We start from the raw sequence: 18,799 nt of genomic DNA on the forward strand, positions 1-18,799 counted from the left end.
TGCGTGTTCTGCAAGCTACGTATGTTAATACACAGGGTCCTGTCCTTTGCAGACAGAAAGAACATGTAGACACATAGCACCTGTTTCAGCTAAAAAAAAAGTGATAGCCATTCATTGGTTTATTCCTCAAGGTGAGGCCTTGTCTAGTCAGAATCAAGCTAATTGGTTTAAATTTCAAACAATGCTTGGCTGTCAGTTAACTGTCAGTCACCATTAACTAGTGCATTCTCCATGGCAACACCTCTACAAATCAGAGTCCACTTGCCAACCAAACAGCACTCTCTTCACATACAGTATAAAATTTGCTACCCCTGACATTAGTATTCCTGCGATTGTCCTGATGAGTACAAAATGAAAAGCTTTGACAAAATGTCTTTTTTCAGCATTATCAAGCTTTAAGAACTTACGTATGACACTAGGTGTGCAAACTAAATAATTCAAAGTTATAATTTGTAACGGCACTTCTTTTTTTAAAAATCCCTAACAGATCTTGGCTGAAGGAGATTTAAATAATGATGGAATGTTGTCATTTGCAGAATTTCAAAATGTAATTGAGAGATCACCTGACTTTGAAAAGTAAGTCATATTAAAAGTAAGTTTAGCTTAAAAAAATTGGTTTAGCATACAGAATACATATTATTTCCATTTTTTCAAAGGCGTAATAAACTAACTTTTATTATCTTCCATTTGCTAAACTGGCAAAAAAAATTAGACATGTATCTCAAGCAGTGTTCATCACTTAAGGTTTGTATCTAAAATTTTTGCTCAAACTAATAAACAGAGGATAAGAAACCTTGTTTCAATTACACCAATTATTTCAATTAACACATGAATTTAAAGTTAATTTGAACTAGAAGCCATTAAAACAATACTTGATTTTGAGGTTGCTTGATTTAATACAATGGAAATTTATCATAGGTTGAATTTTCTGTTTGGCAGGGAGGCAGAGCGGGCACAGGCAGGTGCAGACCCGATTAAGGCCCGCCCAGCGTAATGCCCGACTCCCGAGGGTAGTGGGAGTGGGCGGGCAGCAGCGGGAGTGCCAGGTCCAGTAGCCTGTTTATCTGAAGCGCTGGCAGCCTTTGCAAGGCTGCTCACAATGTCAAGTGGAAGAGCTCACCAGAGTGCTTCTGGTGAGCAGGCCAGTTGGGAGAGCGCACCACGCAACCACTATCACCGACACAAGATCTGGAGGGTACTGGAGTCCGCCCCCTGAGTGGTCCAGGCATCAGAAGCGCATCTTGAGAAGACCAATGGTTCTCTCCATCACAGCCCTTGTGGAGGCGTGGCTCCCATTGTACCGCAGCTCAACTTCTGTTTTTGGATGGTGGAGAGGCATCATTAACCACCTTCTGAGGGGATAGCCCTTGTCACCCAGCAGCCATCCATCAAGCCGGGCTAAAGCACTGAAGAGCCTTGGCACCTGGTGTCTGAGGATGTAGGCATCGTGAGAGCTGCCTAGGTACCTTGCACAGACTTGTAAAATCTGCATCCTGTGATCACACACTATCTGCACGTTCATGGAGTGGAAGCCCTTCCTGTTGATGAAGGCACCAGGCTCACCTGCTGGCGCCTTGATGGCCATGTATGCAGTCTATTGCACCCTGGACGGGAGAAGCCAGCAATGGCCGTGAAACCTCTGGCTAGCTGTGTCTGGCTTGCCTGGTCCCAATGGTAGTGGATGAAGGTCAAAGCACACCTGAACAGAGCATCTGTAACCTGCTTGACACAAGTGTGGACAGCTGCTTGGGAGACCGCAAAGATCACCCACCGACCCCTGGAAGGAGCCAGAGGCATAGAAGTTGAGGGCAGCTGTGACCTTCAGAGCCACTGGCTTGGGCTGTCCATCCACACAGTTAGTGGAGATCTCAGGCCCTATCATCTGACGGATACAGTTGACTGTCTCCCTTGAGAGATGAAGCTTCCTTCAGCACTGCACCTCAGACATATTGAGGTAGCTGCTTCGCCGCCTGTATACCCTGGCAGCAGGATAGTGGCATCTTCTGCAGCCCCTTCTGCCTTGGACTACCTCTTGGTCCTGAACCCCTTGTGCCTGTGCTTGTCTTCCCAAAGATGGCTCCCCTGGAGTTTGGATGTGCACTCCTGGCCTCCTCCCCCTTCTAGCCCTCCCTTCCTGCTTAGAGGAGCTGCCTCCAGTGGACAGTTCATCTCCCATTCCCAGGCTAAGGGAAGGCTTCCTGAAACCTGCAGGCCCAGAAAAGATTACTCACTGCAGAGTGCTGACCTGAAGGTTAAGAGTCCAGAAAAAGCAGCTGGTATGCGTTTTCAAGTACTGCTTGACTATGCACACATGAGACCCCAGAGCTCTCTTTTATTCCGCCCATGGATGAGGTTAAGACAAATGCGTCCTGCCTGTTGCGCCCATGCGCCGACCTGAAGATTGCACAGGTGCCGAAAAAAATCGACATTGGTTGGCGCCTCAAGGGCCTTAAGTGACCCGTTACTTAATGGCAGGCGCGTGTCGGACATCATCACGCGACCCCAGTGAAATATCACAGTGGCATGCAGTATCATGGCGGCGCTTGCCCAATATCACCGCACATCATTTTATGCGCAGATGTGCGGGGCCCATTCCCACACGCCACATAGAAAATTCTGCCCCAGGGAGCTAGAATTCTGCTGGGCTTTTACCACTTTCCTGTTGTAATCCAGCTCAGGGGTGAAATTTTACAGCACCGTTGGGGCAGGGGTGGGACCATAAAATGCGGTGAGCAATTCAAAATTCCATTGACTTCGACAGGACCCACCATAAAATTCCTCCGCTGTAAAATTCTGTCCCAGGCCTGAAAGAATCCAATGAATTGCAGTCCCCTTATGTTTTATTAGGAAGCATGTGAACAAACCCAAAAAGGACTCCAGTGTTTTCCTTCTCAAGTTGCTAAACTTGCAGTTTGTAACTTTCAGGATTTTTTGGTGTAAAGAAGGAACTTGCATCTATATATTGCCTTTCGCATCCTCAGAATATCCAAGGGCAACATTTTCCCGTCGGTGAGCGGTGGTGGGGGGGGTGGTGGGGGGGGGCGCAGGCAGGCATCCCAACGTCACCGCACATCATTTAAATTTTCAGTTTGGTGGGCACGCAGCCAAATTGGCTGCATGCCCGCCGAACTGTCAAAGGCCTATTAAGGCCATTGAAAACCTAATTAACTCAATTTATTGAGCAGCCCATCCAACCTTAAGGCTGGCAGGCAGGCAGGCAAAGCGCCCAGCATTTTTCATGAAACGTCATCCATGGGTAGGATGAGGTTTCATGAAGTGTTTAAAATCTAATAAAAGTTTACGCGTTTATTCTTTGACATGTCCCAGCTCATGTGATAGTGTCACATGAGGGGACATGTTTTAAAAGTTTTAAAAACCTTTATTTAAAAGTTTAACACTGAAACAAATCTCCCTGAGGCACCTCCGCGCCTCAGGGAGATCTCTGTGCTTTTTCGCGCGCATGTGCAAAAGAGTGCAGGGAACCACTCAGAGAACCCCGCCCCCCCCCAACCTACACAGGGAGCACTCAGCACTTCTGGGCACGTGTCATGATGGGCGGGCCTTAATTGGCCCATCCACATAAAATGGCGGCATGGACCTGATCGGGGGCGACAATCGGGTTCACACCTGCCCCCGCTCAACTCCCCCAACGGGGGAATGTTTTTCATACTCAATGAATTGCTTTTGATTGTAGTCACTGTTGTTTTACAGGCAAACACAGTTGCCAATTTGTAAATAGCAAGTGGTGGCTGAGAGATGTTAGCTTGGAACCCAGAGATCTTCTTGTTCTTCTTCAAAAACATGTCTTGGATTTATTTTTGCATTCACCTGAATTGGCAGACAGGCTTCAGGCCTGTTCATAAATCCATTCTACAACATGCCATTATTAATCCAGTAAGACTTCCAACCCCACAGCTGGCTGATAGCATTTTCCAGCAGCATGAGAGAAAATCTCTCGGAAGAGTCGTTCAAGGATAACCACTTCAGACCAAAGACATTAATAAAAATAAAAACAATAACTATCACTGGAGAAAAAGTACTAGGGAAACTAATGGGGCTAAAGGCCGATAAGTCCCCTGGACCTAATGGATTGCATCCTAGGATGTTAAAGGAAGTAGCTACAAAGATAATGGATGCCTGGTAGCAATCTCACAACAATCCCTAGATTAGAAAAGTTCCAGAGGATTGGAAAACTGCCAATGTAACATCCTTTTTCAAAAAGGGAGGGAGACAATAAACAGGTAACTATAGGGCTGTTAGCTTAACATCTGTCATTGGGAAAATATTAGAGTCTATTATAAAGGATGTAATAGCAGAACATTTAGAAAAAAATAATATAATCAAGCAGAGTCAGCATAGGTTGATAAAAGGGAAATCATGCCTGCCAAATTTATTAGAATTAGAAGCAGGATAGATAAAGGGGAACCAGTGGATGTAATATATGTGGAGTTCCAAAAGGCATTCAATAAGGTACCGCACATAAGGCTACTTAATAAGATAAGAGCCCATGTTGTTGGAGGTAGTATATTAGCATGGATAGAGGATTGGCTAACTCATGGAAGACAGAGAGTTGGGATAAGGGGAATGACAACCTGTAACTAGTGGAGTGTCAAAGGGATCAGTGTTGGGGCCACATTATTTACAATATATATTAATAAGTGGGAAGGCAAGTGGTAAGGATGACACAGGCTGCGGTATTTTCTCAGAATTGCACTAAGTGCGGTAGCGGACGGGAAAAATGGAGTCCTTCCCGTCGATGAAAGTGGCGGGTTTTCACACCGTGTCGTCCCAAGCCTGCCTCATTATTTATTCACTCCCTCAAAACATGCTGTTTCCATAGCGAGCGGGCTCTCATTTGCCCGCCCGCCATCACCCCACTGTTGCATCACGCTGGCCGCCATCTTTAAAAGGCAAAGCACTCATCACCACCAGCTCACCATCTCAGCCCAGGAGACATGGCCAGCAAAGGAAAGAAGACTGCAGCTTCCCGCTTCAATGATGGGTCTCTCGAGAGACTGCTGAATGCTGTGGAGGCCCGCCTAGATGTGTTCTGCCACCCCTGCTCTGGCCTCAGGATGGGCAGCAAAGACACCGACCTGGCTTGGGAGGCAGTGGCCTGCAGTGGAGGACACCCACCCAGTGCCGCAAAAGGATGAACGATCACATCCCTTCCGTGAGGGTAATTCACTATTTTCATCACTCACAGCTCACACGCTCACAAACCCATCACACATCCATAGGGCCCTCACTCCCTGCCAGTAAAAGGGACATCACCATTCACTGTTTCACATACACTGTCATTGTCCTCATCCCATCCATTGGAGCACTCACCACCCACACAGGCCAGGCACACTTATAACCTGGCCCAGCAGGCATCCTGATAAATTTTCTCATCTATATCCAGGCAGGACAAACTGGCACAAAACAGGAGGAAAAGGTTGCAGACAGGTGGAAGGATGCCGGAGATAAAAGTTATGACAGAAATCGAAAACAGAACCATCCAGCTGGCTGGCGATAGCTGGGGTCCTGTGCTGGTGATGAGGTTGGCACTCCTCTACCAAGTGAGAATGCAGCAGTGCAACATCCATCCGACAATCGCACGTGAGTGATGTGTCTTTCACAGGTCACTGCCATGCACTAATTATCTCCCCTTGCTTTTGCAGGCACATCTGCCAAACAGCCAACAGAGTCCATGACCTAGGGCCTCCGATCAAGCCCTGAAGAAACCTCTAAAGAGGAATCTAGAGGCACCCCCCCTGAAGTCCCATCACAGCGCTCACCCACAGCCTCCACCAGCGCAGATACCCACACCTCGGTGGGACCTAACTTGAGAGTAGCCTCGGGATCACAATTTGGTGAGCACATCGCACTTTCTGATCCACAGCAGGCAGAGGCAGGGACTTCCCAGGTCCCCGACACGCAGAGAACTGCTGGAGGCCAGAACGTTGCTGAGTCTGAGTCAGATGACGAGCCTCTGGACTTGGTTATGTCACGGTTGCTGCAGCTGCAAAGGCAAGCTAGGGAACAACAGGAAGGGATGTCTGCTGCAGTCCTCAGATAGCAAGGCATGATGGAGGAGTTCGTCCGTCTTCAGGCTGAGGTGAGAGCACCAGCATTGCCACACACCGAGGTCAACACTGGCAGGATGACAAAAACAGAATTACCTGGAAAAACTCAGCAGGTCTGGCAGCATCGGCGGAGAAGAAAAGAGTTGACGTTTCGAGTCCTCATGACCCTTCAACAGAACTTGAGTTCGAGTCCAAGAAAGAGTTGAAATATAAGTTGGTTTAAGGTGTGTGGGGTGGGGGGGAGAGAGAGCGAGAATGTCTCCCCCTCTCTCTCTCCCCGCGCCCCCCCCCCCCCCCCCACACACAGCTTAAACCAGCTTATATTTCAACTCTTTCTTGGACTCGAACTCAAGTTCTGTTGAAGGGTCATGAGGACTTGAAACGTCAACTCTTTTCTTCTCCGCCGATGCTGCCAGACCTGCTGAGTTTTTCCAGGTAATTCTGTTTTTGTTTTGAATTTCCAACATCCGCAGTTTTTTTGCTTTTATCACTGGCAGGATGACGGCTGCCATGGAGACCTTGGTCCAGAATATCACTCCTGCACAGCTGTGCGGGCTTAGATGGCCTCTAACAGTGTGTACGCGAGAGGGGTACTGGGCAACTCGATCTCACTCCAGCTACGCCTTCCACTCACAGAGTCTGCCAGGGGCCCTCGAGCACCCGTCGGGAGGAAGATCAGCAGGTGCACACTCAGGGCCGCCCACCCAGGTGTCCCTGGGAGTCACTGGCCCATCCGAACCCCCTCTTTCTCTGATCACTGCAGCTCCAGCTTCACAGACCAAGGAGGGTGCCACTGCCACACAGCAGGACCCCGAAAGAAGGCCTGGGCCCACCAAGTCTTCGCCCTCCAGAGGACGTCCGCCAAAGTCATCAAGGACAGGGTGTCACAGTCGGCAGGCTGCCTCCACCTCCGCTGTGGTTGTCCAGGGAGCACCAAGACATAGCGGCAGTTAGGTAAAAGTAGTTGTATAGCCTGGATACGGGTGTTAATCACTTGTACATACGGTTCACTATTGTCAATAAACTCCTAAGAATATCCCCTTGCCAATGGCTTCTTGTTCTGGTGAGCAGTGTTGCTTGCATTGGTGGGCAGGCTAGGAGCCTGACCCCACACCATACCCCTGTAGCTGCGCCTGATCTGTCTCGGTTGCAGAGGCATGGTCAGTTTATATCGGTATCTCTAATGCGTGACCACTTCTCTCATTTACCCTGATCCCCACCTCGATTGCCCGTGCATGGGATGCAGCGCCAGGGCAGCACTTGACCCCGCCTCTCTCAGCAGTCACCTCCAAGGCTGGCAGCACTTACCCCCAGACATCCACCCCACTCAGCAGTTGCCTCCGAGGTTGGCCAGCACTTGCCCCCGGACATCCACCTCGCTCAGCAGTTGCCTCCGAGGCTGGTCAGTACTTGCCCCCGGCGCCCCTGAGGCCTGTAAAAAACAGGTGAGCTGTGGAGAACGCTGCTGCTCACTCACCTAATTTTCCCCAAAGTGAAGGCCGCCAAGTGCATGTTGTCTGCTTGCTGTTGTGAAACACATCCGTGTGCTTTCCCGCCGATGTGGACAGATGATAGGGCAGGATGGTCTTTTAATTATATGCTGATGTATTACAATTAGCTCCCCGCCGACCGATGGCAAGAAACACGGCCCGCTGTCGGCAGGCTGAGCGGGCGATCGCGACCTGCCTCGTCCCATCATGAAGCATGTCGTGCCATATTTTCCGAGCATGCCGCCTATCGTGCCCGCCACCAGAGGCTCGGAAAATTCCGCCCAAAATGTCTACAGAGGGATACGGTCAGGTTAAGTGAGTGGGCAAAAACTTGGCAGATGGAATATAATGTGGGAAAATGTGAGGTTATGCACTTTGGCAGGAAGAATATTATTTAAATGGAGAAAGACTGCAGAAAGCTGCAGGACAGAGGAATTTGGGGGTCCTCATGCATGAATCGCAAGAAGCTAGCATACAAGTTCAACAGGTAATAGGGAAGGCAAATGGAATGTTGGCCTTTATTTCAAAGGGAATGGTGTATAAGAATATGAAAGTCTTGCTAAAACTATACAAGGCACTAGTTAGACCACATCTAGAAACTGTGAACAGTTTTGGTCCCCTTATCTAAGGAAAGATATACTTGTATTGAAAGCAGTCCAGAGAAGGTGCACTAGGTTGATCCTGGGTATGGAGGAATTTTCTTATGAGGAGAGGCTGAGTCTTCTAAACTCATTGGAGTTTAGAAGAATGAGAGGTGACCTTTTTGAAACATATAAGGCAGAACTTTGCCCTTGTCAGGCAGGCTCAACAGGGACAGTCAGGCAGCCAACTGCCACCCGCAATTGGGCCGCGACTGCTATTTCACACTGGCGGACAAATTAAGGCCTGCCCAGTGTGAAATGCATGCTGTCGTGCTCAGTGCTGCCTGTGTGGCTGGACGGAGGAGGGCGAGTGCACAAGTTCGTGCATACACACAGGTGTGCGCAATGAAAACTCCCTGAGGCCTCAGAGAGCTGAAGATTTAAAAAGTTAAAAATAAACAATTTGGAAATGTTAAAAAACATGTTCCGGGGACATGTTATGAATGAAATTTAAACATATTTATTTAATTTTTCTTTGCTGTTGAAAACCTCATCCCACCTTGGATGAGGTTTCCTAAAAAATCCAAAGGCCGCTTGGCTTTTCGCATGCCTGCCAACCGCAAAGTTGCACGGGCAGTGAAAAATTGAACTTAATTATTACTTTAATGGCCTTAATAGCCTTTTAATTTTCGGCAGGAATGCTGCCAACTCCCGCCGACTGAAATATTGCGCAAGTGTGCAATGACATCCGGAAGCTCGCCCAATGTCATCGTGTGTCATTTTACACTCATTCAGGTCAGGCACTTGCCTGACGAGCCAAAAATTCTGGCTATAAGATTCTTAGGGGGCTTGATAGGGAAGATACTGAGAGGTTGTTTCCCCTTGTGGGAGAGTCCATGAGCCGCGGGCATAATCTCAGAGTAAGGGGCCACCCATTTAAGACAGAGATGAGGAGAAATGTCTTCTCTCAGAGGTTAGTGAATCTGTGTAATTCTTTACCGCAGTGGGCTGTAGAGGCTGGGTTGTTAAGCATCAAGAGTTATGGGGAAAAGGCAGGAAAGTGGAATTGAGGATTATGAGATCAGCTATGATCTCATTGAATGGTAGAGCAAACTCAATGGGCCAAATGGCCTACTTTTGCTCCTACATCTTATGGCCTTAAAGACATTTTACAAATTTCTGGTCTGTGTTAGATATTTGTTTAGGTTCAGCATTGCTGGTTTTCCTGTGTATGTAGATCTCAAGCCTTTATGATCAGGAATTTACCTGCATGCTATCTATTTCTACAATTACCTTCATTGAAACATCTAGTTCGACAGTTACCTTCACTGTCAGTAGCTATACTCTGACAGTTACATTCATTGCAATGTCTAGTCCTACAAATACTTACACTTTGCAAAATCTAGTCCTACAATTACTTTCACTGCATTTTGTCTAGCCATACATTTAGGTTCATTCTGCAATACCTCATTCTGCAATTACCTTCACTGAAATATCTGTCCTACAATTACATTTGCTTCAATATTTAGTCCAACAATTACTTTCATTGAAAAATCTAGTCCAAAAATTACTTTCACTATACCATGAGAAGAATTTTTTAGTCAGCGTGCAGTGGCTGGCCCAACACGCCTTTGTGTAAAATGACGTGCGATGACGTCAGGCATGCGTCCCGACGTCATCACGCTGAGTAGCGATGTTTTGTTTGGCAGGCGTGCGCCAGAGTAAACGACCTATTAAGGATCTAATTAAGGTTATTGTAAACGCTGCCCATCCAACCTTAAGATTGATGAATAAATAAATAAATTTTTATAATATAAAAACATGTCTCATCTCATGGGACTATGTCACATGAGGGGACATGTTTAAATAAATTTATAAACCTTTTATTTAATAATTTCAGAAGCCCTTCAATCTCCCCAAGGCAGCTTCATGCCTCAGGGAGATTGAAGCGCTCTTTCGCGCGCATGTTCGAAAGAGCACTGGCCCCGACTCTCCCTCCTCCCTCCGCCCACACAGGTAGTGCTGAGCACTACCGCTCGCGTATTACACTGCGCTGGCTTTAATTTGCCCACCCGCGTAAAATGACGGCGCAGAGCTGACCGCAAGTGGTGACTGGCTCCGTGGCCACCCCCACCTGCTCCTGCCAAGCCCACCCGTCAACTGAAAAATTCTGCCCCATATCTAGTCATACAATTATGTTCACCATGCAATATCTAACTCTATAATAGCATGAGAAAAGAGCCCATTACAAAGAAACCTTTGTTATATGAACTGAAGATTGCAGTTCAGCATTTGCCACTATGTGTTCTCCAATCTTCTGACAGAAAGCTGATTAATATTTTGCTTAGATAAGGCCAAATTTAAATCAAAAAGCCATTCTGTTTTACAAACAATAATTGAACCTCTTCCCTTGCTTCCATTTAATTCCATAACACACTGCCATACTGTCCCTGTTAGCAAATCGAATTTTTGATCATATTTCTGACTAGAGCATTTTCTGAAACTGACTCAGCCTAAACTTAAAATAAATTGTCTTAAAAGTTACATAGCTAATTTGCTCACTTGCTAAAGATGCAAATGTAGTTGATGAAGAATATACAAGGCTAATAGAAGTGAAATTAAGAAACAGCTGAAGGCACCGAATACAGCAAAGGCTATGGGTCCTGATAATATCCCAGTGGCGTGTGCTCCAGAACCAGCCATGCCTTCTAGCCAAGCTATTCCAGCACAGCTACATCATTGACACCTACCCAGCAATGTGGAAAATTGCCCAAATATGTCCTGTCCACAAAAAGCAGGACAAATCCAATCTGGCCAATACCAGCTCATCAGTCTACTCTCAATTATGAGCAAATTAGTAGAAGGTGCTGGTAACATTGCTACCAAGTAGCCCTTTCTCAGCAAAAACCTGCTCATCAATGCTCGTTTTGAGCCCTGCCAAGATCACTCAGCTGCAGACTTCATTACAGCCTTGATTCAAACATGGACAATAGAGCTGTATTCAAATGATGAGCTGAGAGTGACGGTCCTGAACATCGTAAGACCCTTAAACATAGGGTCTTCACTTTCCTCGTGCAACCGGAACCCTTACTAGGTATTAATGACACAAAACAAACTTTGGATGCAATATACACTTTATGTTGAAAACCTTTATTAACCTACTAAGCAACAGTATATACTTACAACACCATTTTCTTAGTAAGCTGCATACAGGAGCTCGTTCCCGGGTGATCAGTCCACTGAACAGAATCCACAAGACAGAATCCAATTCCTATCACACCTTGATGTTCAATGGCATCACCATCACTGAATACCCAAAATAAACACCCTAAGGATTTACCATTGACTAGAAATTGAATTGGACCAGCCATTTAAATACTGTGACTGCATAAGTAGGTTAGAGGCTGGGAAATCTGGGGTGAATAATTCAACTGACTCCCCAAAGCTTGTCCACCATCTTCAAGGCACAAGTCATGAGTGTGACCAAATACTCTCCTCTTGCCTGGATGAGTGCAGTTCCAACAAAACTCAACAAGTTCGACACCAGGACAAAGCAGCCCCTTGATTGACAACTGTTCACTATAATTGAACATTCAATCCCTTGACAACTGGCACACAGCCACAGCAAGATGTACTGCAGCAACTTGCCATGCTGCCTTTCTTATTCATTCATGGAATCACTGCAGGAGTTCCTCAGGGTAGTGTCCTAAGCCCAACCATCTTCAGCTGCTTCATCAATAACCTTCCCTCCATTCATAAGGTCAGAAGTGGGGACGTTTGTAGATGATTGTAGAATGTTTAGCACCATTCGCAACTCGTCAGACACTGAAGCAGTCCATGTACATATGCAGCAAGGCCTGCACAATATTCAGGCTTGGGCTGATAAGTAACAAGTACCAAGCAGTGACCATCTCCACCAAGAGGGAGTCTAACCATCTCCCCTTGATTTCAATGGCATTACCATCACTGAATACCCTACTATCAACATCCTGGGGGTTACCATTGACCAGAAACTGAATTGGAAATGTCATATAAATACTGTGGTTACAAGAGCAGGTCAGAGGCTGGGAATTCTGTGGAGAGTAACTCACCTGATTCCCCAAAGCTTGTCCACCATATACAAGGCACAAGTCAGGAGTGTGATGGAATACTCTCCACTTGCCTGAATGAGTACAGCTCCAACAACACTCAAGAAGCTCAACACCATCCGGGTCGAAGCAACCCACTTGATTGTCACCCCATCCATGACCTTAAATATTCACTCTCTCCACCACTGATGTACAGTGCCAGCAGTGTGTACCATCACAAGATGCACTGCACCAAGGTTCTTTCGACAGCGCCTTCCAAACCCACGACCTTTACCACCTAGAAGGACAAAGGCAGCAGATACATGGGAACACCACCACCTTCAATTTCCTGACCTGGAACTATATCACCATTCCTTCACTGTCGCTGAGTAAAATTCTTGGAACTCCCTCACAGCACTGTGGCTGTTCTTACAACACATGGTCTACAGTGGTCAAGAAGGCAGCACACCACTACCTTTTCAAGGGCAGTTAGGGATGGGCAGTAATTGCTGGCCTAGCCAGCAACGTCTACATCCTGTAAATTCATTTTTAAAAATCCAATGCCTTCAGCCATTTTTTGATATCAGGTGGAGTGAATCAATTTGGCAGCAGACTGGCATCTGTGACACTGGGGACCTCAGGAGGAGGCTGAGATGGATCATCCACTCGGCACTTCTGCCTGAAGGTAGTGCAGATGCGTCAGCCTGGTTTTTTTGCAGTATGTGCTGGGCTCCCGCATCATGGAGGATGGGGATATTTGTGGAGACTCCTCCTCCAGTTAGTTGTTTAATCATCCACCACCCTTTACGACTAGATGTGGCAGGACTGCAGAGCATAGATCTGATCTGTTTTTTGTGTGATCACTTAGCTCTGTCTATTGCATGCTGCTTCTGCTGTTTGGCATGCAAGTGGTCCTGTGTTGGAGCTTCACCAGCTTGACAGCTCATTTTTAGGTATGCCCGGTGCTGCTGCTGGCATGCCCTCCTGCACTCTTCATTGAATTCAGCGACTACTATCACTTAAAAGGACAAGGACATCAGGTGCATGGAAACACTACAACTCCAAGCACCCCTCAAGTCACACAGCATTCAACATGGAAATATACCACCATCCTTCATTGTCACTGGGTCAAACTCCTGGAACTCTCTACCTAATAGCACTGTGGAAGTACCTTCACCACACAAACTCCAGTGGTTCAAGAAGGTGGCCACATCCTTCTCAAGGGCAACGGGATAGGCAATAGATGTCAGTCAGTGATGCCCACATGAATAACTAAAGCAATTCAATTGATCTTTCTCTCCTATTTACATACATCTAGCATTTTTGTCACTATTAATGTACAGCAGAAGATATCCCTCACTGTATGTCCTGTGTAATACAGAATTATAAGACCTCCCAAGGGAATAATTCAACAAAAATTGAGTTTCTGGAATGGATTTTTTTTTTGTTTTTAATAACTTTTTTTTTAGATCCTTTACAATTCGTTTCTGAGTGAATGAAATAGACTGGATGAAAGTGCAAGAAGCAACAAATGAAGAAATGCACATTTCCCAAATGCAAAGTCTTCAAGCATCTTATTTAATATTGATACATTATCCTCATAGAATTACAAGTTGTGAATCAATAAGTTCTTTAATTGATATTGAGTCAAGTATTCCACAGTTTTTTAAATTTATTGTCATAAATTTTCATGTGAGTACAATTCATGCTTGTATATTTTGGATGATATATGCAAAAACATGCCATGTTTTTTTCACTTGCAGAGGTGATGGGAGTTTGTCATCTTCTCAGAGTTGTTATCTATGAACTCATGAATATGATGCTTATGTTGCTAGTGTGCATACTTTATGTAATTCCCATTGTTATCAAAGAAAGGCAGATGTAGCTGCAAATTATATAGACTTAAAAATGACACTAAACAGATAATTGGACTATTTAAGTGTCAACCAAGCAGCCTAATATTTTTCTACAATTCCACTGATCCAGCAGCTTAATTAAATATAAATTTCTTGTTCCCTCATAACGGTAATGGTCAAAAGTAAGAAAAGAGCTGCACTTAGAGAAATACCAACTGTGATGTACATGCAATTAAAATAATTCCTCAATCAAGCTTTGTTCAGTTTATTTTTAAGAATATCAGTAAAGGCTATGTTTGTCATGTTTTCCTTAATAAATTATAAATTGAAAACTGATGAATTTAAGGAGTCTTCAAAAATGTTTGGTAAAATGTATGTAAGTTCTGCCAAAACTAAAATACTTTGCTCTGAAAGCATTACAAGTTTTTTCTGGAAAAACAAAGAATAGATTTTCCTCTTCCTGCACTTAGACATATTGGTTTACTAAGTTGTAATGCATTGGGAAAATTAAGTAGAAAGACCGCACACCCATAAAGAAGCCTGTTCAATTTTCTAATCATTCATCATCTCTAAGTACTTTAATTTTTTGCTTTTATTCTTTATTTTGTGCTTCACTTTCACTGTTGAACTTGCAGTACCGCAAAAAAAAAACCAAGCATGGGGTTTATTTCTAGAGGGATCGAATTGAACAGCAAGGAAATTGTGTGAAACTTGTATCAAACCTTGGTTAGACTCCATGAAGTACTGTGCACTGTTCCAGTCTCCAAATTACAAAAAGAATATCAAGGCACTGGTGACAGTAGGCAAAAATGATTCCAAAACTGAGAGGCTATTCTGATCAGGAAAGGCTGAAGAGGCTGGCATTCTTTTCTGTAGAAATGGAAGGGCTGAGGGGTAACCTAATAAAGGTCTTTAAAATCCTGGAACGGTTTAATAGGATAGATATAGAGATGTGGGGGAGTCCAAAGATAATGACTAAAAATTAAAAATAATCACCAATTAATCTAATAGAGAATTCAGGAGCAACTTCTTTAACCAAACAGTAGTAAGAATGCGGAACTCGCTACTACAAGGAATAGTTGATGCAAGTAGCATCAATGCTTTTAAGTGGAAGCCAGGTAAGTACATGAGGGAGAAAGGAGTAGAAGGTAGAAGAGGGATAGAAGATGGCTTTTGCGAAGCTGGCATAGTTCAGTTGAACCAAATGCCGTGTTTCTGTGCTGTAGATTCTTATGTAAGCTCAAGAGAACAGGAATTTAAACTGCTTCTAGACTTTTGTTAATGTTTTTTATTATTGACTGCTGATGAAATAGGAGTTCTTTGGAATAAGATTCAAACCATGTGGTGCAGTGGCCTACTGACCTACATGAAAAGAGTGGTAAGCAGTGACTACTTATGCACTTTATGGATGTTAATACTGCATAACTATCTGGTCAGAATATACTTACAGTGCCAGAGATTGCACTTATCCCATTATCTGAAATGGCTGCATTTCACATTATGGCCAAAACTCACCTGGAGAGTACTATCATGGAGGCAGAGCAGATCAGAGGATTCCTGATGGGTCTGCTGGTGGGAGTCTACCCAAGTCTAGAAGCTTTTTGCAACTGATGAGCATCACAATCTATTAACAGTACAAGCTGCACAAATTTCACATTGCCACTGTTAGTTTGGGCAGGCAGTCTGATACTTATTAGCTGTGCTTTCATTTAATGGGAAGATGCCAGAATTTGCTCCGGAAGAATTAGATGTCTGCCACATTGCAGGCCTGAATAAATTAGGACCTTCCAACTTAGGAAATAAGCATCTGTTTTCAAGATTCTGTACTATTAGAGATAGTCCATTGAAACGCCTGTGCAAGGTAACTTTGCACAATGTGCATTGTTAAGAAGATGAAAAGCAACTGAACAACTGCAAGTTTACTGGTTATTTCTGAAGTGCAATGTAAAGGAAATAATCAGTTTAAGAACAAATGGATACAAATGTTTTTGTAGAACTAATAAAAGGATCAAAATGTGATATGTATAAATATATTACAATCAGCGTTCATGATCAGAAACGATTAAATATATATTGAAAATCTTTGATAGTCTTGACTGCAGAACAAGTTACTGAATTAAGCAGTTAATCCTGTAATTAGACAAGAAATATTATGCCTGTTATTATGTTGATATTACCAATAAGAATAATACATCTAACAGTGTTCTCAAAAATAGAACACGCGAGCAGTTAACTATGAAATCGGACATGACCGATTGATCTGCGTCCTAGAGTTTGCAAAACAATTGATTTCTTGCTGGTCGTGTTACAGTTCCCAAAAAAGCTAAACATTCTGAAAGTGTTTGTTTCTTAAAAAATCACAATTTAAACTTCATTCATGGAATCACCTGAAGAAAAGTACATGCCATTCAAAATTTGTAAAAGAATAAAAGAAACACCATTTTTTATCTAGATTGTTGCAGGCTTTCTTGCCTGGTACCAGAATGCTGTGCATGCAGTGAGTGTAATTTGTGGGGACATACTAACAGTGCTAATGAATAGCTTATCAGCCTGAGGGACTCTTTCAGTATTGTTGCCATTGCCTCCAGTATTTATAGATTCATTCTGAATTCGAGACATTGTAAAATCAAACTGGGGAGACAGTGGTGTAGCAGTAATATCACTGCAATAGTAATCCAGAGACCAGGGCTACTCTGGGGACATGGGTTCAAATCTGACCATAGCAGCTGGTGGAATTTAAATTCAATTAATGAAAAATAAATTTGGAATTAAAACTAGTCTCAATACTAATGAACCCAGCTGGTTCATTAATGCACTATAGAGATGGGAATCTGTCATCTTTACCTGACCTGGTCTACATGTGACTGCTAGAGCCAAAGCAATATGGTTGACTCTTAGCTGCCCTTGGAAATGGCCTAGCTTGCTGTGTGCTAATTAGCTACTACATTTCCTGCAGCATTGGCTACACTTTAAGAGTACTTTATTGGCTCTGAGGAAATGCAGTGGCTAACTTGCACACAGCAGACTCCCATAAATAGCAATTTTTTTGTGATGTTGATTGAGGGATAAATATTGACAATGACACCAGGGGTAATTGTCCTATTTTTCAAAATATTATCATGAGATCTTTTACATCCATCTGAGAGAGTTGATTAAGGTCTTGGTTTGAGATCTCATTCAAAAGACAACATCTGCAATAGTGCAGAACTGGAGTGTCAGCCTAGATTTTTGACTTTGAATCGTGCAATTGTGTGTATTCTTCTTCTGCTGTTCAAGACAAATTAGCTCCAAAGCTAAAAAAGCACATCTGCTGAGACCTGATATTTAATTTGAAACTGTTATCAATTTTTAAAAATTTGGTAAGTGTCAAGTCCAAATATTAATAGCAATGAAGAGCACTTAGTTTAGTCATAGCATGATATATGTATTCTAATGTGATAATCTTTTATCTTTTTCATTAAATGTTTTGAAATTGAAATAATCAGTTAGGTTCTTTTTATTCTTCTGTGGGGTGTAAACGTCACCAGTGTTTGTTGCCCATCCCTAATTACCCCTGAGAAGGTGGTGATGAGCCACCTTCTTGAACTGTTGCAGCAAATTGTAGGGGATCTGTAAATTGTAAATAGTAAATTGTAGTAAATAAAGTTGTAGCAAATCTGGTAAATTGTTCATAGTACTATTGAGGTTAATGCAGATGGATTATTAGAGATAAATTTCTGGAAAGCTGATTGGTGTTAATGTTGATAAATATTAAGGCCTTCATTGGTTGGAGAGGTTGGAGTTGAGATTTCATGAAATGGTACTAAAGTTGAGGGACTTAGTTATGTGAAGAGACTGGAGAAACGGGTTATTATCCTTAGAGTAGAGAAGGTTAAGAGGAGATTTGACAAAGGTGTTCAAAATCATGAATTGCTTTGATAGAGCAAATAACCAGGAAATTTTTCCCCAGTAGGAGTCTCAGTAACCACATGACACAGGTTTAAGGTCATTGGGACCAGAGAAGACCTCAGGAAATCCTTGTTTTTACGTAATATTGTTATGATCTGGTATACCCTGCCTGAAAGGGTGGTGGAAGTAGATTCAATGTTAACATTCAAGACAATTTGATAAATACTTGAAGGGAAAACTTTGAAACTGCTATGAGGAATTAACAAGGGACAGGAATTAATTAGATAGTTCTACCAAAAAAGATACGATGGAACGAACAATCTCCATTCTACCATTTAATGATAATAGCTGACAAAAATTGAAGCAGAGAGCGAGTTTTTATAAGCAGTTCATTGAAATAGTGCATTTTCCAATTGTTCAGTGTCCATTGAGGGAGGGGGTCACACATTGTGCAGCAGTATTGACCCTAATCCAAAGGATCGATCGACAAATAAACACGGAGAGGGAATAATAACAGGCAGAGAGAACAACATTGAGCACTGAGAGGTTAGAGAAGTGGATAGATAAGATTAATTGGTGAAAAGGTTTACATATTCATTGTTTTCTAAGTGAGAAGAAATGAGGTTGTGAAGATGGGTGATTGGAATTTGCTCGGAAGCATTTTGGAAGAGGTGCACGTTCACTCAACGATCATGGGAAAGATCTGGTTGACAATCCTATTCATTTTCAGGATGCTGGTTCTTGGGGTTGCTGCTGAAGATGTTTGGGATGATGAACAGGCCGAATTCATCTGCAACACAGAGCAACCAGGCTGCAGGAACGTCTGCTACGACAAGGCTTTCCCCATTT

The 18,799-nt window shown here is 43.8% G+C and overlaps 1 protein-coding gene across 1 annotated transcript in view; it reads left to right on the forward strand.

Moving 5' to 3' along the window:
* Positions 1–18,795, forward strand: part of LOC121278014 (calcium and integrin-binding family member 4-like) — a 94,648-nt gene extending 75,853 nt beyond the window's left edge. Inside the window, exon 6 of the mRNA XM_041188014.1 lies at positions 18,681–18,795. Coding sequence (XP_041043948.1) covers positions 18,681–18,707 — 27 coding nt within the window. The 3' untranslated portion in view covers positions 18,708–18,795. The remainder of the gene's footprint in view (positions 1–18,680) is intronic.
* The last annotated feature ends 4 nt before the right edge of the window (positions 18,796–18,799 follow it).

The sequence above is a fragment of the Carcharodon carcharias genome, chromosome 5, assembly GCF_017639515.1.
Source record: "Carcharodon carcharias isolate sCarCar2 chromosome 5, sCarCar2.pri, whole genome shotgun sequence".
NCBI classification, from domain to species: domain Eukaryota; kingdom Metazoa; phylum Chordata; class Chondrichthyes; order Lamniformes; family Lamnidae; genus Carcharodon; species Carcharodon carcharias.